This window comes from Acinonyx jubatus, chromosome A3 (genome assembly GCF_027475565.1).
Source record: "Acinonyx jubatus isolate Ajub_Pintada_27869175 chromosome A3, VMU_Ajub_asm_v1.0, whole genome shotgun sequence".
Taxonomy (NCBI): Eukaryota; Metazoa; Chordata; class Mammalia; order Carnivora; family Felidae; genus Acinonyx; species Acinonyx jubatus.
Genome location: NC_069388.1, coordinates 108,466,228 through 108,483,495, shown reverse-complemented (window position 1 = coordinate 108,483,495; position 17,268 = coordinate 108,466,228). Strand labels below are relative to the sequence as shown.

Here is a 17,268-nt window from a genome sequence, read left to right as displayed (position 1 = left end):
AGGGAACGGAAGCTGTCACCAGTGCAGAGGTCATCACCAGGGTCTCAGAGCAGGGATATGGGGGTCCCCCCACATTTAGCGTGAGTCACGGGGAGTGTGCCAGGTAGTGTGTCCTTCAGTGGCCTTAGATGACCCTGAGATGCCAGCGTGACAGTGACTTCGCACGTGTGATGAACAGGGGGTGATTAAGTGCAGGCTCTGGAGCCTGAGCTCGAAGTTCAGCTCGACCTCTCCCTGTGCCTCAGCTTCCTCACCTGTAACGTGAGGTCACAGCCGTAACCCAACCCACAGGGCCATTGTGACTTAAACTTGCAAAGTGCTTGGCCAGTGCCTGACGCCAAGCGCGCTCTCAGTAAGCGTTAACAGATCTACATTTTTTCCACGGAAATCCTTCAGAGCCAGTTCTTCCCTTAGACGCTGACTGTATCTATGAGATGACCAAGCGAGTATCGTCCCAAAAAATAAGTCCTTGTTTTTTAAGACTGGCTTACACTTTGCGATGTGATTTTGTACACATTAACCTCTGTGGGAAGCAGGTCAAGGCAGGTGTTCATGACCTCAGCTTTACACAGGAGAAAACTTGAGGTCAGAGAAGGTAGGCAAGTCCCCCAACCCCCCGGCCAAGGTTGGGTAGACAGAGGATGGGTCTTCCAGTGCCTTTTATCCTCACATCACCTGGTTACTCTTCAACACCAGAATGTCAGTGTTCTCACAGACTTCCTTCCCATCACCACCAAGTCCAAAAAACACCAAGTCTCAGCTGTCCAAATATTTTTCAGCCTCCGGCTTTTGGATAAGTGATTTGGTTCATGCTTGTCCCAAACAAATATAAGTGGCACCAACAGAAAGACAGGCTCCCAGGACAGGAGGAAGGGCTTGGTTCCCTGCTGTCAGGGAACTGTTTCTCTCTTGCTAAAGTATGCCCAGAATTCTAATTCGTTGTAGCATTCAAGGGTGCTGAAAGCCTTGGGCAAAAACTGAGATGCTACCAGACTCCTTCTTCAAGGAAAGGGTGAAGTGTGTGTGTTTACCAGTAGGTGGCGATAGAGAAATGAGGCGAGCCGACCGTTTAAACTTCTAAGTCATAAATATTTGAACAGGGAGATCATCTCACCCAACCTGCTAATGTGATTCGCCGAGAAATTAAGGTTCACAGAGGGTAGGAGACTTGTTTAAGGTGTATGCCTGGTTAATGGCTGAGCCAGATTAAACTCAGTTCTCACCACTAAATCAGAATGTGCACGAACGCAGACGGCCTTTCAAAATAGCCGGGCACCTTCATCCTATGAAGGAAAACATCACTTCTTTTGGGTGTGTTACTCATTTCGGCCTGCTGCAAAGCTGATGGGCTGATTACACTTTCTGAGCTGGGGAGGTGGGGACAGAAGGAAGGGACAGAGGAAGAGAAACAGCTATTTTGGTGTCCTTATGAGGCTTCATAACACGTTTGTGCTGCCTCTGAGCCCCTCCTGGCCATGATTCTCCAAAAGACGTCAGGGACTATTGGGTAAGAATCCCCCTCCCTTCCCGACCACCCTTTCCACCTTATCAACCCCAGTTTATAGTGGGGCATTAAACATTTTACTGCACATAGAAATGCCTGGTGACTCTGCTTTATTCTGCATGAGGCACACAATGAGCAGCCAAGCCCCAGGAAATGAGTGGACTGCCCACTCCCTGACAGGGCCAGATTTGTTCTGTGTGGTTCTAAGGAAGAGAACATAAAATAGATGGGTGAGTCAAATGTACCTGAAATGATATTGGGTATATGCTGGGCGCTTAATAAGCGGATGGAAGGATGTGGATGGAAGGATGGATTAAGATTTCCGATCAATACGATGAAAAATTTTCTAACAGTCTCAACGGTCCGAGAAGAAATGTACTGTCTTGGTTGGGTATGAGTTCCCTGTCTCTGGCAGTATCCAAGCACCAGCCATCCACTCACTTGGTAGTGATGTTGTGGAAGCATGCTGGGGAGGTTGGTCTGGATTGGATGAGCTTTTAGGTCCCCTTGAATCCCGGGATTTTTATAGTCCATGATTCTTGGTGCACAGTAAAAGAAAGGAAAGGGCAAAGATGTTTTTGTCTTTGGTTTTCAGAGCTTCCCAGGAGAAAAAACGCTGTAGGTTTTAGGTGGTATCTTCCTAACGTCTGGTCCCGTGTTCTTTTATTGAACTCTCTGCCACAAGTGGAAAATGTTATCATCCGGGCAGTTCACTTGAAAGTTTCTGCTGGTTTCACCTAAATAACAAGTTTGCTTCTTTTTAATTTTGAAAATCAGGGGAAATGGACTTGTGGAAACCTGGATCGGTCCTTTTAGATGCAGGTAATTATACAGCCCAACCCCCTGGCCATGACTAGTTGGAGACATAGGATTACAGAATCACGAGAGTCTGATAATCCAGCTGGTGGCACAGAGCCCACTGTTGTCCACCGGATAACGAAAGGGAAGTGAGAGTCATGAAGACCCGAACGTACAAGGGAGTGAGTTCCTCACCCCAAAATTAGGTTGAGAGGCTCACTCCATCTCGAAGCACACTCTGACTTCCTTCTATTGCCCTGTCCTTCTTTGCAAAGTGGTATTCAGCTTGGCCCTTGACATGAATGAGTGTTGCTCGCTGTTTACTGTTTACTGAATTAAGGGTCTGAAACTCCAACAGCAAACACAGCCTTCTGGCTCTCGGTCTAGGGTAGATTTTACTGGTAGGGAACGACGGGGTGGAGGAGAGGCCTCTGGCCTCACGTTTCTTCCCCCCTCCCTCCAACATGGAGCTTTGGACAGTTTCCCTGAGAGGCTCCTGGCTGAGAAATGCCGTTAGACACCCAAAGCGAATTTTCAAAATGATGTGAGGAAGTGGGATGAGCAGACTGACCTTTCATGGAAAGATGAAATCATGTGCTTGGCAAATTGGAAAAACTAACAAGCCTGGAGAAAGCTCACCACAGCCAAGAGCAGAGCCCCCCGCACTTCCCTCCTCTGATGGAGCCTCTGGGAGGGCACCCCACACTCCAGGCATGCTGAAAATAGGAAGACCAACTTCCCAGGCCATCTTATTGATGGTCTTTATTCCCTTATATGATACATGTGTGAACTTGGCTTCCATGTAAATGGCTCTAAAGCACATTCCCAAGGCTGAAATTCAACACACACACACACGCACGCACGCATGCACGCACTAAAAGGACAAAACCCTTTTGTAGCTTCCCCTCTAATCTCAGGCTGTGGAGGGGAGGGGTTGTGTTCTAGACCCTCTCACTTGTTGGAGTTGCTGGTATCTTATCTCCTGCCCTGCAGCTTACATCTGCCCCCCCAGTTAGACTGGCCATGTGTCTCACCCATCTTTGTGCATTGACTCAGTCACCAAATGTTGACCGAGGACCTATGGTGATAGGCACTGTGAAGGTTTATACGATGGGTAAGACACATGCCCTGACCTTGAGATTTTCAGAGTTTTACAGAGGGATAATTCACACTGGCAAAGTGCTTACTGCTTGCAGGTAAGGCAACTAAGGCTCAGACAGACTCAGTTAACAGGCAGTAGGGAACAGAACTCAAGTTTCTGACTTCAGACCCCTGAGCACCCATAAGCTGCCATGTCTTTTGTAGACTGTCAGTAATTCAGTCTTATCTCTCAAGGTGGGGGTGGTGTGGAGAAGAACACAGTCAAGCCTGTAGCCAAGCCCCTCGCCCTGCAGCTGGGTGTGAATATCCATTATGTCCCCATCCCTGGGGTAAGGCCAGATGCTTCCTGTTCTTGTAAGTCACCAAAAGTTTTACTGCTCTTTCCAGGATTTGTTCCAAAAGAAGAATTAAGCACACAGGCTTTGGAGCCGCTATCCCAGGGAGATCCAAGTAAGTTAACTGACAACTAGAAACCCATAGTGGCCGTGACATCCAATCTGCTTCCCTCTCTCCCTGCTTACTCCCACCCAAACCCACCTCTTTCCCACCCTGGATCTATTGATCTCCTCTCTTCTGTCACTTTGTTCTAAGGGGAAAGGGAAGCTTATGGAGGATTTAAACTGTGTACACGAAGGGGAGAGGATCGGATTTTTTAAACATCACTATGGCAACAGGGTGGGATGGAAAGGGGAGACAAAGGAGGGGGGTAGAGGAGGAGACTGGCTTGCCAGCAGGGCCAGGGGCTTACTGGGCATGAGGGCAGACAGAGCTCCGAGCTGGAACTGGAAATGGAGAGAAACAGGAAACAGAGAGGAAGAATCTAGAGGCTTGGAGGGGGAGGTATGAGAGAGGAAGCAGCTGGGCTAATGGTATTGCCATGAGGTCCACAGGGGTAGGGCAGGGAGATGGTTTCTGTCTTCCATCTTCTGAAAGACATTTGGTCCAGTAGGTGCCTGACTCCCCAGATCTGACTTGAGAAGGAGGAGCCCCCTGGGAATTCAGAGTTGGAAGATGATGAGCTAGGGTTTAAAACCAAGGTCATGAGAACAGGAAAGGTGACCTAGGGAAACCAGAGGGCTTAATCGTGAAGAACTTCCAGGGTGCCTGGGAGCCTTAGTCAGTTAAGCATACGACTCTCGAGTTCGGCTCCAGTCATGATCTCATGGTTTGCAAGATTGAGCCCTGTGTTGGGCTCTGTGCTGACACGGTGGAGCCTGCTTGGAATTCTCTCTTTCTCTTTCTCTCTCTGCCCCTCCCCCACTCTCTCTCAAAATAAATAAATACATTTTTAAAAAGTGAAAAAACTTGAAGAACTTCAGCACTAAATAGGTGGAGAAGCCACCTGAGGATACCAGACAGGAGGGATCCGGGCGGGGTTGGGGGGGAAAGAGGAAAACCGAGAGGCAGGTGAGTGCTACAGGCCCAAGGGAGCACCCGCAGATTCCCCTAGAAAGTCGCTGCAAGTCAGCTACCAGGGCGCTGTGAGCCCCAACCCAGCTGTGTGTGAGAATCACCTGAAGACTCAAGATGTCCAGTTCCTGCTCATACCTACTGAATCCCACTCACCCTACATCTTGCTACTCAGTGTATGGTCTGGCCACATCAGCATCACCTGGAGGCCTGTTAGGAGGGCAGAATCCCACGCTCTACCCCAGATCTACTGAGTCAAGTGATTTCTTTGCACATTAAACCTTAAGAAGCACAGCCCAGAGAGATTCCCAGGCATTCTTATTTGTTGAAGCTGCATAAGCGACTCTGATATATATCCAGGGTTAAGAAGCACTGGCCTAATGTATGAGACAACACAAAGCATTAATCTATAAAAATTGTATCATGTTGGAGAAAACCAAAGCAATTAAGAAAATTGGTAGATTGATTCCCGTAGACACTATATCTTACCTTTTCTTCCTCGTCTTCCAACCTCTGCCCTCTGTGACCGTAATAAATTGTTCATGCTGAACATTTAGTAACTCAGTTCTATCCTGTAGTAGTGATGCCATCTACATATTGGCATGTTTTCCTCTCAATACGAGAAAGCCGCTGTGTCTCAGCACATGCGCAGAGCTAAAAGCCAGATCATTAAAGCATTCTGGGCAATGGGGAGCACAGGTGATTCCAATGTCAGCCATCAGGTAGTAGTAAAGAGACCTAAGCAAATAGAGAGCATCTCAACTTGTTTAAAGCCTAGCTATGAAGTGAACACTTGAATCCTGAATGAGGTTCAAGTTGTAAGAAATGAGAAAAAATTGTCCATGAAGAAGAGGCTCATTGCTTTATTTAAGTAAGCTCCACACCCAACATGGGACTTGAACTCCTGACCCTGAGATCAAGAGTCAAAGTTCTACAAACAGAGCCAGCCACGTGCCCCGTGGGCTTTATTTATTTAAAAAGAAAACCGCCTTTAGAGTGCCTGGGTGGCTCAGTCGGTTAAGCATCCAATTTCGGCTCAGGTCATGACCTCCTGGTTCCTGAGTTCAAGCCCTGCATCAGGCTCCTTGCTGTCTGCGAGGAGCCTACTTAGGATCCTCTGTGTCCCTCCCAGGCTCAAAAATAAACATTCTTTTAAAAAAAGAAAGGAAGTCACTTCGGGGCCTTATTCTAATTAACAGTTATTAAAAAAAAAAAAGAGTTTTCATTTTAAAAGAAACTAATCTACTGACATCTAGAAGAAAAAGCCCTGTTCAGGAGTGCTTCTCAAACTTTAATGTGCACACAGGTCACCTGGAGGTCTTGCTGAAATGGGGATCTGATTCTGTAGATCTGGGTGGAGCCTGGGAGTCCTCATTTCTAGCAAACCACAGGTGCCTGCCTGGTGAGCGGCAAGCCCTGAAGAACACCACTGCCACCTGCTGGCAACAATTCTCATTGCAAGCTCGGACATAGGAAAGAATGGGCTGGCCCCGTGTGGGGTACATCAGTAGCCCTAGAACTGTTCTGCTTCTCTTCTGCTTTTTCCCAGGCTTCTGTGACATCTTTAAGCTTCACTTCTTGATTTTCTTTGATTCCTGTAATCTTCATCTCAAGGATCATGCTTGGGTATAGGCAGTTTGGGGGCAGCAAAGGACAGGGGAAGCCAGCAGAAAAAGAAGAAGAGTTGGCCGGCACTAAATGTCCAGGCAGACAGGAAGTAAAAGTTTGCAAGATCCACTAATGAGCCAAGGCACTGATTCCAGATGGAGCAGAGTCAGCCAGGCCCAGAGAGGTCGTTGTCATCGCCTACTTCTCCCCTCGCTTTCATTGCCATGCACCAGTGCAAGATAATGAAGCACATTCTCAGATACAACTTTTTTCCCTTAATCTGCTAATTCCATAGTATCACTCTTTAATAAGTATTTCTCATCAAATCTGCTTAAAACTGTGTTAATTCATGTCCATTTCTTGTTCTCATTATATATATATATATATATATATATATATATATATATACACTTTGATTGATTGGTAGGTAGATAGATATCCCTCCCTGCCCACTGACCTCCTTCTGGGGAAGGGAAGACCCCAGTCACATGGAAGCAATACAACATGCATTGGAGAGAAGAGAAGGCTGAGAGTGGCCTCATGGGCGATCCTATGGCAGCTTAAAGAGATCCAGGCTTGTTCAGGCAGCTGCGACCACCAAGCACAAAGGGCATCACTGGTCCTTGTGTCCTCATGGATGCTCCAGCCCAGAAATTCCTAATTTTACTGTCCCCCTCTCTTTTTCTCCACGTGGAACTGTGCTTTGAAATATTTTTGTCTCCCAAATTGCAGTTGTTAAACAATTCATTCCCCACTTTTTTAAATGTTTATTTTTGAGAGAGAAAGAGAGCACAAGCAGGGGAGGGGCAGAGAGAGAGACACACACACAGAATCCGAAGCAGGCTCCAGGCTCTGAGATGTCAGTGCAAAGCCTGACGTGGGGCTTGAACCCACAAACCATGAGATCGTGACCTGAGCTGAAGTGAGACATTTAACCAGCTAAGCCAGCCAGGCACCCCTCCCCGTTTTTGTTTTTTGTTTTTTTTTTTTTTTTGATCAAAGGGATACATACCTCCAAATAAGAACTTCTGATCAGCTTTGAATAATCAGTTTTATCATACTAAGGTGATGCAATTTCAGTCGAGAGCAAAGAAGACACTATTAGCCTATGTGGCTTTCCACCAATTTCTACAGCATTTGAGAGGCTGAGAATAGCTCTTCGCCCCCACCTCCAACATAACCTCCATATATTCATGGAAGTCCAGGGATCCTAGCCAGAAAAATGTCCCAGTCTTTATCACAACTAAAAGAAAGGGAAAAATTCAAAGACTGCTACAAACAAGTACTGATAGGTGTAGATAATTCTATGGTTAATTCTATGGTTGCCTTACCCAGGGACATGAGGAGAAAATTGGTATTAATTTCTCATTCTACCATTCCTGCCCTCCCCTCCGCACTAGCCTTGCTGATTTTTTCTTGCCTTTATAAAGACCCAACACATAATTCTACAAAATTAAGATGAGAGTTAGAGAGCACAAGCTCCTGAGACTCAGTCTTCGTGAATTCTACATCTAGGGGTCTGAACCTATGTGGTCTGAAACGAGGAAACCATCCTCAGGATTTCCCCAAACTTGAATGGGAGGTCATTGCTTCTGAAGTCTATCAGTGTGGCTGGGGCAGAGAATTCTAAAACATTTATAGAAATAAGTACTAGTCCAAGTGTCCCGGATCTTGGGGCCCAGTGAAAATCTGTCAGGAATATAAATAAGTGAATATACCCTGCATCTTGCCACTTCTTTTTATTTTCTTTTCATTGGATTCTCGGGGTGGGGTGGGGAGGGCTCTGATGGGGAAAGAGGGAGGGGGAGAATGCCCAGGTTAATGCAATGAGAGATCATCAGAATAACAGACCCCTTTTCCATTCCTCAGACTGCAAAATTGACTTGTCATTTGTAATTGACGGGAGCTCAAGCATTGGCAAACGTCGATTCCGAATCCAAAAGCAGTTCCTGGCTGATGTTGCCCAAGCTCTTGACATTGGCCCTGCTGGTCCACTGATGGGCATCGTTCAGTATGGGTAAGTGCTGTGAAACCAAGTGGCATCGCATACTTAATCTTGTGCCACAAATGATACCAACGCATCCTAGAGCATAAATTCATGTCTTCCCTAATACAAATGTAAGTGAAAGAAACTGAAGCAATTCAGGTGCCATTTAAGAAATCTGATTCTTCCAGAAGGGAAGGACAGGTTAATGAACATTTGGAGGTAAATGGCATTTGCACTTCCGATTGGTAGAGAGGATATTTATCTGGAAGGAGGAGAGCTGGAATCCAGTGTTCGCTCTGCCCACAACAAGCACGTGGCCTCAGGCTAGGCCTTCGCCTCTCTTGTCCTCAGTTTTGTCATCTGTAGATGAGGAAGGTGGACCGTACCATGTGCTCACTCCTGCACACAGACAGGTAAGATGCCCAGAAGATATGGTGTTCTAGGTTGACCTTTCTCTTTTCTCCATATGACCTTAGGCCTCTGCACTGGTACCAGAAGAGCTCACCAGGCAATGGGGAAGAATGGGCAGGGAGGGGAGTGGTCTCTGTCAGTCAGCTGAGCACCAGGTGCCTGTCCCCATTCTGTTCTATTATTTTAGCTGGGGTAGAAATCGAGCATTCATACTGACATCCAATCTCAACCTCTTCTTTGGGATAATAAGCCCATCTTATTTCATTATAATACGAGAAACCTACTTCTCCCTGAAGCAGATATACAGATATTGACAGGTAATAAGCAAACGATCAGAAGAGCGAACAAGCACAAATCTCAAATAATAGATGGACTTTTGACCAGAAACCATTAAGGGCAGGATAGTTATCTCCCTTTCCACAAAGGACTCTCAGACACAAGATGACCCCTTCTTCCCCGCAGACCCACGGCTTAACCTTAGCAGCGGAAACTAACACAGACCTCTGTGCCTGTAGCTCAGAAGCTTCAGTCACGACTTAATTTCTCTGCACCTAAAAAGTAAAAACATGTGTACCTGACAACAACCAGAGGGTCTCCAGATCCTTTGGAATTCCCCAAGGATCTCCAGGAGCTGTATTTTAATCAAGGCTGTTCTCTCAAAGACCTTAGAATATTTATTTTTCAATTGTCAAAAGAAATAATCACAAGTCCTTTGTTTTCATAAATTTATAGCATTTGTACTTTTAACATTGAATTCCAATGACACGTTTAGTACTATCTTGTATTCCTCTGAAGAAAAATTAGTAGATGAGCTACCTGGCCCTTGTATATAGTCAGAGTCAAATATATGAAAATAACCAGCTGCGTCAAATGTCAACTCTCAAGGGATCTATCTTGAAGACTTTAACTTGAAATAGAAAAATGAGATTTTTTGGTCATTGTTTTGTTTTCGAAATGTCAACCTATTTTCATTCCTACGTTACTTTTTAAAGATAGCAAACGGAGAGCAGGCTTCTCTAGGGAGGAAGTGTAAGCATTTTAGTGCCAGATGTCCCCGGTCAATTTTATTGGGGGGTTCAAAGCTTGGCGCGTCATCTTGCATTAAAAATAGCTGCTTTAAAAGCTGTGTATACCAAGGGTTATAGTATAATATGAAAATAAGGTAATAAATATGTCAGGGGAAAGAAAAATGGGCGGAAGAATAGTGTTGTGTGCCAGTGGGAAGGCGGATGAACGAGCAAATGTAGCAGGGAAGGAAAACCAATTCAATAAAGGCTCCTTCCCCCCCAGAAAACTATTTCCCCCCACGTTTTCCTAATGTGATCACCATTTGCAGAAGAAGAGTTACCTCCATGCTTTCCAATTTCGCTTTCTAAAAATGCCTTTGCTATTCATCTTTTTCTGTATCCTGGGTCCTTATTAATTTGGAGCACTTAAGAGAAATTGCATGTTTTCCTTCACTTTATGTACTCATAGAAGTGAATCAATCATCTGCACCTTCCTTCAGCCATAGGGTGGGCTAGAAAGCACAACAAACTGGTGACAGGATGTCTTGAATTCTGGCCTGAGCTCTGCTGTGTGACCTTAAGCAGGTGCTTTAACCTCTCCATGTGAGTGCTGCCATCTGTGAAGTCCTGGGGGCGGACGGGATGATTTATTAGGGCGCCACCAGCCCTGATGTCCTGTGATTCGGTGACTGGCTCTGTACTCGGAAGACACCCAATAAATGAAGGTTGGGCTAACAGACTAAACGAGCCGCCTCTCCCTTCCTTCCAGCCTTGGTTCCAGTTAGGTGGCGTGGTCAGTAATGACCTGATGTGTTGCACGGAGGTGATGCATCCTTCATTGGAATGTGGGGAACACAATAAATTGGAGGGCGGTATAAGAAGTGTGTGTGAGGTGGAAGGGAAATCCGTGTGCCCAGCTGAAATTGCTTCTGATTTCAGCCCCCTGGCTTCCTTCCTGAGGGGGCTCCCTTCAATCCTTTCTTTACCAAATGGTCTTAGTGCATCTAGAGGGAGGGAGTGGGGCAGGAAAGGGGAGGAAGCAGAAGTAGAGGCAGATGTGGGGCCTGTGTTTCTGGAAGATGAAAAGCAGGAAGGGCCAGTGTTTGGCTGATTTGGTATCTGATCCTTCTCCTGGAGTCTTGGGTCCTCAGTGGATTCCAGTGCCCACCTTAGGGTCACTGGGATCGCGTTGCTTTCTCAGGATCACAGAGCCTTGGGGCCATAGAAAGTCCCGCGTGTTATAATGAGGAAATGAGGCTCTACAGGAAGTGCCCAGCCTACCAACAATGAGCACTCCGAGGAGAGGTGTGGGCTGGGAAGAAGCTGGCCAGGCAGGAGTCCCTGAAATCTGGAAACTCTGCTCATACGTGCCAGGCTCAGAAGATTCCTTCCCCGCGTTTCCTTAGGAGGGCTGCGTCAGAATTTAGACTTTCACGGCTAGATTTAGACTTTTACATTTAGAATTTAAGAGACTCATACTATTAACAGGAAACAAAAGGCAAATATGAAATAAAAATACCGCAAGTATTAAAAATGATCTGATTTACAGGATGCAGTGCTCATTCCGAATCCTGATTCCCAAGCATCCTACACAAAGATCTTTTGGGTGCAAGAAACAGAAAATCAGTCCTGGTAGCCCAAGGGAAGGGGGGTTGATGTCACGGGACTGACAAGTGGTTGGTCCTTCCCTCTTTGCCTCTCTGCGTCTCTCTGTCCCCTCGATTCCCCATTCAGCCGAGCAGCGGGCTCGCGGTCTCTGCTCCTCCGCACCTTCACCTTGCACTTCCTGGGCTTCTGCTCCTGATCCAGACCAGGGGAGGCCTCAACCACTGTGGTACCAGCATGCTCCCACGTCCCCCCTCCCTGCACATGAAGAAGCCTCTAACCCCCAACCGCACCAGCCTTCCGGCAACCAGAGTTCATTCCCCAATCATCACAGGCCTGCTGTAAGAGAGGCGGTGCTGCCCTCAGAGAGGTTGAGTGACTTGCCCAAGAGCACACAGCTAAATGCATGACCACTGGGGAGAGGGCAGGTATTAAATCTTGGGTTAATCCCTACAATGTCAACCAAAATTGACTTCAAAGCAAAGATTTTGCTCATCTGCCGAGAAAGCTTCTGATGATTGAAGCTTTCCACCAAGCTGAAGACTGAAACGCTGTGCTTGAGCAAAAAGCCTAGGACCAAGCCCTTGTTTTGCAGCTGAGCTCTGATTTAGAAGTGCACAGCCAACAGGCTCGTGACTGCACTTAATACCAACAGGCACACGGAAAGGCTAAACGCAAGGACAGCCAGAGCAAGTGGCTAGTAGGTGAACTCGAGCCGGCAGAACGAATGAAACCAACACACTGGTGTTTTCACTGCAGCCTGGATCCGCGTGTGCTTCGTGCCCCCTGACCTTCGACATGATTTTGTTTTAGCCCCCAGTTTCGGTACAAATGGAACAGAATTGCACCTGTGCTTCTGAACTCTGTAATCAACCCTAGGATATCAACATTCGAAAACAGTTACAGAACAAAGCCACATGTTGGCTTTTCTTCATTTCAGAATGAAATAAGACTTTTCTCTGCTCATTGCTCTGTACCAGTCGTCCAGTGAGGTAGAAAGCGGGCTGCACTTTCTTACCCTTCTTACCTATCAGCCCTGGACCGAAGACCCTCAGTCGTACACTCAGCGGCTCCCCTCCCTCCTTCCCTGCCTCCTCACCCCCCGCAAAGAAAGGATGCCCAGAGACTCCTGTGGATCAGCTGAGCCCCCGTGCACGGGACAGTCAGAGCGGAGGGAAGAACCAATGTCAGGCCTGGTGTGGCAGGCAGAACAGTGGCCCCCAAACTCGTCCACATCCAAATCCCTGGAACCTATAATTATGTTGCCTCACAGGGCAAAAGGGACTTTGCAGATGTGATTAAAGTTAAGGACCCTGAGATGGGGAGATTATCCTGGATTATCCAGTGCCCCAATCTAATCACACGAGGCCTTAAAGCAGAGAATCTTCCCCAGCTGTTATCAGTCAGAGGAACATATGCCTATGGAAAGATGGTCAGAGGTGTGAGTGTTGACTTTGAAGATGGAGAGAGGGGCCACAACTAAGGAATGCAAGTGGCCTCTAGAAGATAGAAAAGACAAAGAGATGGAACCACCCCACCCCTGCCCCCAAGCCTCCGGAAGGAACGCAGCCCTGCCAGGGAGACCCGTGTCAGACTTCTGACCTCCAGAACCATAAGCTACTGAGCGTTTAAGCCCCTAGGTTTATGGCCATTTGTTACAGCGGAAAGAGAAAACGAATATGCCTGGCAAGGAGGACCATTCTGTCACATTCTCTTGAGTCTGCAGCAAAGGAGGAGCGGGCAGGGCTGGAGCATGAGACATGGCTCCAGGGGGCTCAGAGCAAGAAGCTGCGGCCCAGGCCCCGACTGCATGCTAGTGTCACCTAGGGGGCTTCACAGATGCCGCTGCCCAGGTCCCATTCCAGACTGAGTAAGTCAGAATCTGGTAAAAACCCAGAAGCTGATATTTTAGTCTGTAATTTCAGTCTGTTGTTGAGAGAGTCAGGCACAGCTCGGCTTCCCAGGAGCAGAGTGGCCACGCCGTCCAGAACTCAGATCTCTCCCATGCCCACCCCATTCTCCTCGTGCCCTAGTCTACACTGCCTTTACAGAAACCAACGGGGCCCCCGAGCAGCCTCTCCAAGGGCCTAATGGAACTTGTAAAGACTGCCTCTGCCTTCCTCACAGGACCCTTCTCACAGGATCACAGGTGAGCCTGTGTGCCACACTCCTCAGGGACACAGTCTCAAAGCTGAATGAGCTATGAATAAAATCTACACAAGGAACCCTATGCTTTTTCTATTCCTCACCATTCAGTTCTCCCAGAGGTACAAATAAAACACAGAGTGCACTTGACTTCTACCACTTCCCTTTCAGCGGTCCCCCTCCAGCCCCCCCCGCACGTTGGCTGGGTTTATCCCAGGGCCCCCCCTGAGATCATTCTCCCTACATCCCTAGATCCCTAGATCATTCTGCTAGAGAAGCAGATGGCCACCCCCATGCAATTAGAACCACTTGGGGAGCTTTTGAAAATCCCAATTCCCCGACTAAACCTCAGATCGATTAAATCAGAATTTCTGAGTGTGGGACCCAGGCATCATTAATTTTTAGAGCTCCCCAGGTGATTATATTGTGCAACCAGAGAGCTCAGGCACAGATAGTCCCACAGGCTTGTGCTGTCATCTGGTGAATCCTCTCCCAGCTCTGTGCCTACAGAGCTGCCTCCGCTCCGTCCTCCTCCCCCTTTTCTCTGCCTTTCTCATGCTTCCTCTAGACTCCTCAGCTGTTCTCCTCCCTTCCCCTTATCACTGGCAGCGCACTGCTGATTTTCTTGATGGCGTGGCATCCTCTAAGACATTGCTTCTCAACATGGGATCCACAGTATCATCTGGGAGAAAGGCAGAACCTCAGACCTCACTCTAGACCTATAGAATCAGACAGGATCCCCAGGAGATCGGGTGCACGTCTGAGCCCAGGGGGTGCCAGCAAGTGTGTCTGTTGCCAAGACATTCCACGTTGTAGTGCTTCCGAGCCCTGTGATGTGGTCACAGACGAGCCAGCCTGAGAGTCCGTTGGTTCCAGAGTGACTCTCAGATGAGCAGATTGCATGTCTGCTTTTCCCCCATAAGGAAGAGGTACTCAGGTCAATTCTCCACTTTTTGGTGGGTGGATTGAATTTGTTGTCATTAGTGACAAAAAAACACTCATCTAAAGACAAAATTTGATTCTGAGACCCTGCTTCCCATCTCTGATCCTTGGAAGTGTAAGGCCAGTGTCCTTTCAGAAGGGGCTAGTTGTACAAAGTCCCTCAGCAGATTGGCCCAGGCCACCGGGTGGACCATAGCTCTCGGTCCTTTGAGAGGATGGGGGCAAAATCATTTCTGTTCTGAGCCAGGTAATGCACTAAAGGAACAAGTTTGCCACCCAATCTGTAGCCACCAGCATGTCCTTGGGTGGCCAGGGTCACCCTAGAACATCCTCCTGATTTCACATGGTACATCTCAGTGACTAAGCCCATGAATCGTCACATTTTAGCATTAGTAACCTTAAGGTGATGCCTTGTTGGAGGAACCCGTTTTGAAAGGTTCTTGCTATATGATCAGTTAATATGTCTCTACTGGCATAAAAATTCATTTGAGGGGCTCACGCAGTGTGACTGAAAGTATTATGGGCGTAAAGCAGTAGCCTCTGGGACTAGAACTGCATGGACCTTAGGACTGAAAGGGCTTCATTAGTCCTCAGACCCCAGGCCTTCCCAGACTTTCCTAAGGATAGGATTCGCCTGGATCCCTAGTTTAAAACAAACAGACAAATAAAAATTCCCACTTCCAGCCCAGATCAACTGAATTGAGTTTCTGCCAGCAGGAGATCTGGTACCTATGTAGTTTAACAAGTGCCTCAGGTGAGTTGCACCAGCAGGAAAGCCTGGAAACACTGATATCCATCCCAATTCCCTACCCCCTGGTCCCAAGCCTTCCTAGGAATTGATCACCTGGGGCCATTTCTGATAGGTATTCTTTTTTCTTAAACATGCACAGACTCATCATTTCCTGTCACATAAATTATTCCTTTCCATGCACAAATTCTGGCCCCCTATAATTTCTCGTCATTAGCTTCTTTTCCAAACAGAACAATTTGTTATTTTCTCCTTGAGCTATAAACCTTTTTTTATTTTCTTCTCTTATTTTCAAAGGAAAGCTTTGAAATCGCTGAGGGAAAAAAATTGTTTTCCTTTAATGAGATCTTGTAATAAAATTACTTAGATGGAAATGTAGTGGCATACCTCTTTGAACTTTTTAACTAGTCTGTCTCTGAAAAGTAACCTGGCTTGGGTGTCAGGCCACCAGCCCGTATATCCTGAAAAAGGATACATACACCCATGTGTTCTAGTACCAAGAGCTGCTACAGTTTGCAGACTTAAGACTTATCGCTCATCCCTCTGATTTAATTACATTTCAATTTAATAAAGATTTATTGAGTGTTTACCATGCACTAAGCTCTATGCCATTTGTAGGAGATGCTAATGTGAAATTCTTCTAAGTGGTTTGATTACATTTGCCTATAAGTCTCTTGATGGATGGCTCAGTTGCTTTGCCCCTAATCATAATTTTAGCATTTGGAGAGTTTCAGAGGTCCTCTGATCCAAACTTTCAATCTGCTAAAAATAAATCAATAAATGTGATAGAGATTGTGTTCTTCAGGACTTCACCATCTAGTAAGGGAGGCAATATTTTTAAAAGAAATAACATTAAATAAAATTAAAAGCATCCATTCACTGGGTATGTGAATAGCTCATCTGTCTGCCTCTGTAGATGGATTCATCCACCTCTATGGTATCATAAAGGAAGAGAAGGATCAGTGTGGAGCCCAGAAGCAGAGTGTTCAACTCCACCGGGGATGATCTGAGAGAGGAAAGGACATTTGAGCTTTCTTCCTTTCATTTATTTATTCCACAATCACCTATTATCACTTGTACGCTAAACATTAGGGATAGGAAATACCGGGACATAGCGCCTGTTCTCAAATAGGTAACAGTTGATCCTCCTGACTTGTGGCTTCCATATTTGGCAGCAAACTCTCATGGTACTTTTACAGTCATCTGCAGACTAGCACAGCATAGGGGTGGGATTTGAGTTGCTTGACACACATCCCCAGCCCAGGTCAAACAAGGCAATGTTGTGCCTTGTTTCAGCCGCCATGCTATAAACAAGTCTCCTTGTCACAATCTATCTAGTGCCACAGTCTTCATATTTTTGTGCTTGTCATTGGTTATGTTCACTATTTGAAATGCCCCCCAAATGTGGTGCTGAAAATGCTATCTAGGGTTCAAAGCACAAGAAGGCTGTGATGCACTTACTGAGACGCTACAACTGTTTGATAAGTTTCCTTCAGGCATGCGTGACAGTGCGTTGGTCATGAGCTCAACGTTAATGAACCAATAATTCAGTACTTTCAGAAAAAGAAAGAGGAACGTCGCTGATATGTTTGTGCTTCTGCTCTGGAAAGTTCTAAAGTAATATCTATAATGTCTGATGAAGCTATGAAAAAGATGGAAAAGTAGCTGAACTTAGGAATTCATGAAGTGAAGAATGATTTGCAAAAAAAAAAAAAAAAAAATGGTGGACAGCATTGTGAGGCTAAAAGCCAAAGAAATTTATGGTAACATTACTCAGGGTCAGGAACCTGTTAAACCCTTCTCAGCTGGTGTTTTATTAGACAGAAATATTGCATGTAATTAATTATTTGTAAGAAACATATATTAAATTAGGTGTCTTCCAAGAGAAACGTACATAAAACAAGTTTATATATCGATCTCCTGATGAAAATGTGACCAGAGGCCCACAGGAACCTAAGCCAGTATTTCCCCTAGGAGCAAGGGCTCAGTATTTGCTAATGTG

General features: G+C 46.4%; 1 protein-coding gene across 1 annotated transcript in view; it reads left to right on the top strand.

The window, feature by feature from the left end:
• Positions 1 to 17,268, top strand: part of VIT (vitrin) — a 104,906-nt gene that overhangs the window by 71,633 nt on the left and 16,005 nt on the right. The window contains exons 9-11 of the mRNA XM_015064230.3: positions 2,282 to 2,326; positions 3,791 to 3,853; positions 8,291 to 8,438. Of these exons, the coding sequence (XP_014919716.2) occupies positions 2,282 to 2,326; positions 3,791 to 3,853; positions 8,291 to 8,438 (256 nt within the window). The remainder of the gene's footprint in view (positions 1 to 2,281; positions 2,327 to 3,790; positions 3,854 to 8,290; positions 8,439 to 17,268) is intronic.